The following is a 6,374-nucleotide window of genomic DNA, read 5'->3' as shown; positions in this document are numbered from 1 at the left end:
TTTTTCTTTTCAAAACCAATGCACCATTGTTTTAATCATTAATTTAAAGCCCACCCTCTTGATGTAGAGCTGAGCTTGTTTCAGTGCAACCAAACTCACTCGCCCCACTCCACCCTTGGCTTTCATGGATCGCGTCATAACTCATTAACCAGCGTAAATTAAAGCTAGAAATTTGGTGTTCTTTTTCTGACAGTGGCCTCAAAAACAAATTCTCACACTTCTGATTTTGTTGTTCTACAAGCAAACTGTTGCGCAATAGGCTTATGTAATACGTATCCAGAAGATTCGGTATTGCTCATTTAAGTTCTCTGAAGTGACGTGCTACCTCTCTGTGACCCACATAAAGGCAAGCCTTACCGTGCCAGACTACTGTGGTCACCCCTGGGTTTCGTAACAAGGTTCGAACAGTCTGTTTTTCCCCTGTTCCCTATGGGGGAAACTATTGCATAATCGCGTGTCTGCATTTGCAGGCCTGTGTGGCGGTGCTTTCTCCTGTCATTGTGTTATTTAGGAGCCACAGTGCAGCTTCGAAACATCCAATCTAGCCATCCATCTCCCCGCCACTCCCGCACCGCCTCACCGTGGCTGTTACACAATGTCCAGCTGTGGAGCACAGCAGTGTGTTGGGAGACATCTGCGCCTCTCCTCCTGCAAAATCCCCTCATCACATGGTTTTGTTTACGCATAGCTGCTTTCAATATCCCAGCGATGTGAACAAAAGAAAAAAAAACAAAACAAGGGGAACACACAAACTCTGTCCAAATGACACAAGGAAATACAGTCACAGGAAATGCATTCGCCACCAACTCTGCCCCAAGCCCACAGTGGCTTGTGCTGCATGCAAACCAGGATGGATGAGCCTGTTGCTCTGTCATATCACCAATTATGGCAGCGGCACGGAATCCTCACGGTATCTCATTGCTTCCCATTTTCCTGACATTGTCTGTGTCGAAGCAGTCACTGCGGTGTACCCAAACAGTATCTGGAATGTCTGCGGTAACAGAACTGGGAAGCACCGTCTCCTTTTGATCTTTAGCAGGGAGGTAGATGCTAAGTCATGTGTGAGGCAGCAGGTCTGGTAAGAGTTTGGCTGTGAGCTAGTTGGCAACGTTTCTGGTTTGCGGGCTAGCGATCCAGGCTGGCCCCAGACATTTGTTGGCAGACCCGAGGCTGTAATGAAACCACCCAGAGTGTTTTGGCTCTCGCAGCCAGACTTGTGCTCTCAGTGTTCCTGCGACACTAGAGTCTCATCTTCAAACGTGTAGAGACCCTGTAATGCTCCACAGAGCTGTAACAGCCCACGACAAGTAACAATAATGTTTACCGTGTTTTATTTTTGATGTCCTGTATGCATCTGTTTTACAGATTTTCAGACGATTACACATTATGTTTAATTCTGTTTAAACTGATTACTTTCAATAATAAGTACACAATCCACATAATGACATCATTAAGTTAGAAACACGTGTTTTAAAGAAGAATTGTCTTTACACAGCGATGCATGTACAAATGTTTCTAGTGTTTTAATTAGAAAAAAGTGAGGCTTGGTTCAGGATAAATCTACTCTGGTCACTACACTGTATCACCGGTGCTAAACAGTATTGACAAAGGCAAACCCCTGTAGTTTCAGTAATCCCCTGAATCTGGTGACCTATCATCTAATCTGAGACTTTATGTAAGGGATAATCTCAACTTTACTTTTGTTTGACTATGGCGTTACTTTATAGTTGCCAATATCTTAAATGTAGAGTGTATAGAGTACAAGCAGGGATATTCTGCAGAATTCATTTACCCCTTTAAAGGCTTATACAAGTACCCGCCCTCCCAGTACGCTATCTTTGTGATCCATCACTCCAACTCCTTGTGAAGACACCACACCAGTGTCTGTCCCACACCTGTCATGGACACCACACGGAAGCCAATCTTCTCCAGCTTGTCCAGCACCAGGCGAGGCGGGTCATCCACGTGATACTCGGAACTGAAACAAGCATAAACAAAGCAATTCTGCTTTCCACAGATGTGGGGATTTCTGCATCTCTCAGTAAACTCCTCTTGGAAAATAGAGTGCTGTTAATTGTTCTAGTGCTTGTTCACTTCCTTCCACACCTTGTTTCATTTGAATCAGATTGCCAATGGCAACACCTCCCTGATCTGTATTCCATCACCTTGAACGGTTTACTCCAAATCTGCAAGGCAGCAGCTTTCCTCCCCCCTCCCCAACCACACTGAAGCCTTTTCTTCTATACGACCCAATTTCAGCTCTGCTGTCAACATGTACATGTTAACTGCCAAAATGTACAAAGCATCAGTTTTAAGTGCCTAAATATGGATATGCTGCCCACTGTGAGCAAATTTACAGTAGACTTGGAAATAAAGTCTGCACGTTTGTGTGCAGCTAAAGATCAGAATGGAGGCAATGGTTAAATCTTACCCATTTACAATCACTGATAAAAATTATTGAATCAGGAGCAAAATCCTGTCAATCTTTGTAAGAGACATCAGCCTCATGGTGCTTAAAAGCTTGAGCTGAGATAGGCTTACAAAACTTAACCATTTATCCTTGGGTGTTTCACATGGTAGCTCTGAGAGGTCAAACAGTGCAATTTAAGAAAAATGAAAACAGAAAAACGCTGCAAAGACCCTCAACTAAAGTGTTTTTTGGGAGACAATAAGGTGAAGGATCAGCTACAGTAAATGGCTAATAGCAAACATCTATGCATAAATCATGTGATTAGATCACACAGTGCCTTGCGTCTTCCTCCTGCTATTCCATGGTGTTACCGTCACCCCAAAAACACTTCCGTTCTGATTTATTCAACTTCCGTTGTGTTTTAGCTGCAAAAGATTTCACCTGTCAGGGCCATCACAACACGCTTCCCACATTTGACCTATATAGCTCCCATGATTACGGACTTAGGTACTCACAAATTGTTCCCCAGCATAGTCGTTTTCCTCGCTCCCAGGTAATTCATGACCACTGGATCCGAAAATTCATCCCCCACATTTGTCGGACCGTTCTCCTGCAAGGCAGCATTAAGTGTATTACCCACACAGCTTAGAACTTACTCTAGAAATATCGGGGGGAGACAGCATCCCTAAAACAAATTGTCTGTACAGCTCTCACTGATTGCACCTGCAGCCCTCTGGCAGGTGCACGTGATAATCTCCAATATCTGAACATGCTAAAAATAGATGATCCAATATACTTAAAGGGTACTGGAGGAATTAGGCTGCTGGAGTCGTGCGCAAACAAGAGGCCGACAACTGAGCAACATGTGTTTTTAATTGACGTGGCACACACACATACAAAAAGGTCCCACGCACGCTTCTCGCGTCTTTTGTAACCATAACTTTTTTCCCCCCAGCGTGCCGAATATTACCGGCCATTGCATAACCAACCTTGGCTGATCAGTAGGCTAGTGTGCGCGCTGTTTGCAGTCAAATAAACACATCTGCGAGTCAAACGCGCCTCCCCCGACAGGATGATGGGAGTCGTTTACGTATGCAAGATACACACCAGTCGAATCTGTGTGCTGACGAACATGTACGGCATCCCGCTCGCTAGCTTTGCTCCGGTATTCCCCCAGGAGTGACTGAAAGAGGTGTCCTCACAGATAAACGGTGCCCTCTTCAACTCGAGCTCCAGCTGACTGCGCTTAGCGGAATGCGGAAACACCCACCGCGACGAGCCAATCACAGAACCCCTCTCAGCATCTGTCAACAGCCCGCTCTGCACAGGGTCTTGTTCAACTGGGATCGCTGGTTTGTTGATATGAGAAACGCGGGGCAATGTGCACGTACGAGAAGGAAATGTTAGTTTATAGTTTCATTTAACTAAGTCATTTTTTATTCTTCCAGTGCGAAAGTTCACTTTAAAATCTCATCATTCTTTGGATGGGAATTTATTTAATAAGCTACACATTTATTAAATTACATTTCAGCCACAACCAATTGTGCTACACATTTTCTTTCATTTTCAGGCAACTTACTGCAAGTGGAAAGAAATGCAATTTCAGTTTCCGTGGTCGCTGTCGTACAGTCTGCTCTATGTATTTGCATGTATTTGTTTAATACATGTATTATATTAAACCTGCACTGTCTAGAATTCTCTCCTTCCCAGAGATTTATTAATTTCCTCCTGAGTTCGGTAATAATAACTCTGGATCAGTCTTGTGACTGGGAGGGAAATGAAAGGCACAGACCAAAGGAAAGCAACAATGGTGGGAACTCCGATAAGATCAGTAATATGAATGTAATGTCCTGTGGATGCCAGAAAAGCCTGGTGGACTCTCAGTTAGGCTTTGCATGTCATGGTCAGTGGGAACAGTAATTTAAAGCCTGATCGCTGCTTAATAATATTGTGATGGTAGGCAGACGTGCATCCAGGCAAACCAGATTCAGAAATGTCCTGTGGTGCAATCAGTTTTGAAGGCATAAATCGAACCAAAGTGGTTTACCATCAAATCAAATATGTTTTTAAGATTAGGTCGTATATTTGTCTTAAATTTAATACGTCGTTAGCAGTCTGAATTGACAGTGTTAAATGGCTTCTGACATTATACAGATCCTTTAATGTGCATCTGCTTGATTCAGACTGGCATCTGTGAGTGGTGGGGACTGCTGAGAAGAGCTGACCTCTACTGGCTTCTGAGATCAGTGAAATTCATTTCCTATTTGTTTTATTTTCATTTTTTTTCATTAACAAGTTAATTGTTTTGTATTCAGTAAAATCAGCTTCAGTTTGGATCATCTGCACTACTCCTAGACATCAAAAAGAAACCAGCTGAGGTGGTTCAGCCCAGGGGACTCAGGGATCCCTCTTGGGTGTCTTCTGGGTGAGGTGTTCCAGCGATGTCCTACCGGGAGAAGGCCACTCTAAACAGATTATATCGCTCAGCCTGGCCTGGCAACACCTCGGCGTTCCCCTGGATTACCCAGAGGAGGTAGCTGGGAAGAGAGAGGTCTGAGATTCTCTGATTAGGCTGCTGCCCCAAAGCCTGACCTGAGATAAGTGCAAAAAGATGGATGGACGGATGTGATACAAAATGAAAGAAACAAGTCTTCACCATTAAACCAATGAGATCTGCTGCAGGAGAGAAAACAGGAAGGCAGCAGAGTTATTGCAGAGGCTCCAAAAACAAAGCAGAGACCCCCTTCTTGCCAAGAAGAACCCTCTCTCTGCAAGCATGTTCCTATGCACTGAGACACTTCCTGTGCTCCTGCAGCGTCTTCCTGCACTCGCTCATCTGCTGCTGGTTAATAGAGTCCAGGGTCAACTCCTCTCTGACCCTGTGGTGACAGTGGAGCACATCCCTGGTGGGTCCACGGGAAGCAGCGTGATCTTTTGATGAGGTCTCTGCCTTAGCCTCTCTCAGCTGAAGTGTGACTGCCTGCTGCCGGAACGCTTCCATCAAAGCTCCTTTTCTCTACACAACAGTCATAAAAATACAACCAAGAAACACAACTGTGCTCAAGTTGAGTCTCGGCCTGTTTACAACATATGATATTGAAAACAGAAACAGACATCAATTAAATTCAAATAAATAAGCTTCATGTCTTGTACGTCCAATCCGGCCGTTGTGTCGGACATCCCACTCGCAATATCAAGCTTCACATGATCAAAGCGTTTGATGGATTTACTTGCTGTGAATAGGCGTGGGCGAGAAATTTGCCCTGAAAGGGTTGCGCTGCTAAAGCGATCGCTCTAAATCACTGAGTGGGAACTGAATAGGAATGAATTATACAGCAGACAGTGTATGCATTTCACGATTTACTGTAGGTGTGTGCTGGGGTTATTATTCCACTATTCAGCTGAGAGATTTAAACTGTGGGAGATTGCAGACAACAGGCACCTCTGACAGACTGGGTGCTAGGCTTGAGCACAGCGTAGGTTTACATTTGTTTAATTGTGATGAATCACTGCATTGTGAGGCCATATACTTTTTTTCTTTAGAGCTTCATAATCGAGTGCCTGCAACTGCCTTGTGTAGCCTGTTTCTCCTCCAAGGAGCCTCGCGGTCCCTCTTTTGCAAGGAGATACATCACTGACCTCCTTTTTCTTTGCTTTTTTCCAGATTTCACCGTGCAGCTTACATAAAGCATCTCCGTGCTGCAGCGATATTACCCGACAGCAAGGTTCAGCTCTTTCCTCCTCCTCCTCTCTGTTTTCACCTCACCTCACCTCCTACTTTGAAATGCTGCGCTCACTGATAGATGACACAGCCGGCATAGCGTTATGAAACATGTGCGAGTGTGGTCACCGGGTTAACATTTTGCTGAGAAACACCAGGATGCGGTTTAGGCGGTTCTGCGTACTGAAAAGGAGGTTTTGTTTAGGGAGACTTTCTCCCAGTGATGAAGAAAAATGTCATCAA

At 44.5% G+C, this 6,374-nt stretch overlaps 1 protein-coding gene across 1 annotated transcript; it reads right to left on the bottom strand.

The window, feature by feature from the left end:
- Nucleotides 1-506: 506 nt before the first annotated feature.
- On the bottom strand, nt 507-3,748 carry gchfr (GTP cyclohydrolase I feedback regulator). Its single transcript, XM_005742771.2, has 3 exons — nt 3,518-3,748; nt 2,926-3,020; nt 507-1,978 (listed from the first exon to the last, which is right to left on the bottom strand). Exons 1-3 carry the CDS (start codon nt 3,551-3,553, stop codon nt 1,849-1,851), a joined length of 261 nt encoding a protein of 86 aa, XP_005742828.1. The 5' UTR covers nt 3,554-3,748; the 3' UTR covers nt 507-1,848.
- Between the last annotated feature and the right edge of the window lie 2,626 nt (nt 3,749-6,374).

This window comes from Pundamilia nyererei, unplaced genomic scaffold (genome assembly GCF_000239375.1).
Source record: "Pundamilia nyererei isolate P.nyererei 1_Seehausen unplaced genomic scaffold, PunNye1.0 scaffold00123, whole genome shotgun sequence".
Taxonomy (NCBI): Eukaryota; Metazoa; Chordata; class Actinopteri; order Cichliformes; family Cichlidae; genus Pundamilia; species Pundamilia nyererei.
Note: the sequence above shows the minus strand (reverse complement) of the source record. Positions and strands in the feature narration are given on the sequence as shown.

What these genes read in the sequence shown, in the direction of transcription:
- gchfr (XM_005742771.2), bottom strand. Translation starts at nt 3,553, where the DNA reads ATGCCGTACATGTTCGTCAGCACACAGATTCGACTG. An exon ending in TCAGCACACAGATTCGACTG is followed by an intron (nt 3,021 to 3,517) that starts GTGTGTATCTTG and finishes GCTGCCTTGCAG; the next exon opens with GAGAACGGTCCGACAAATGT. An exon ending in ACTATGCTGGGGAACAATTT is followed by an intron (nt 1,979 to 2,925) that starts GTGAGTACCTAA and finishes TGCTTGTTTCAG; the next exon opens with TTCCGAGTATCACGTGGATG.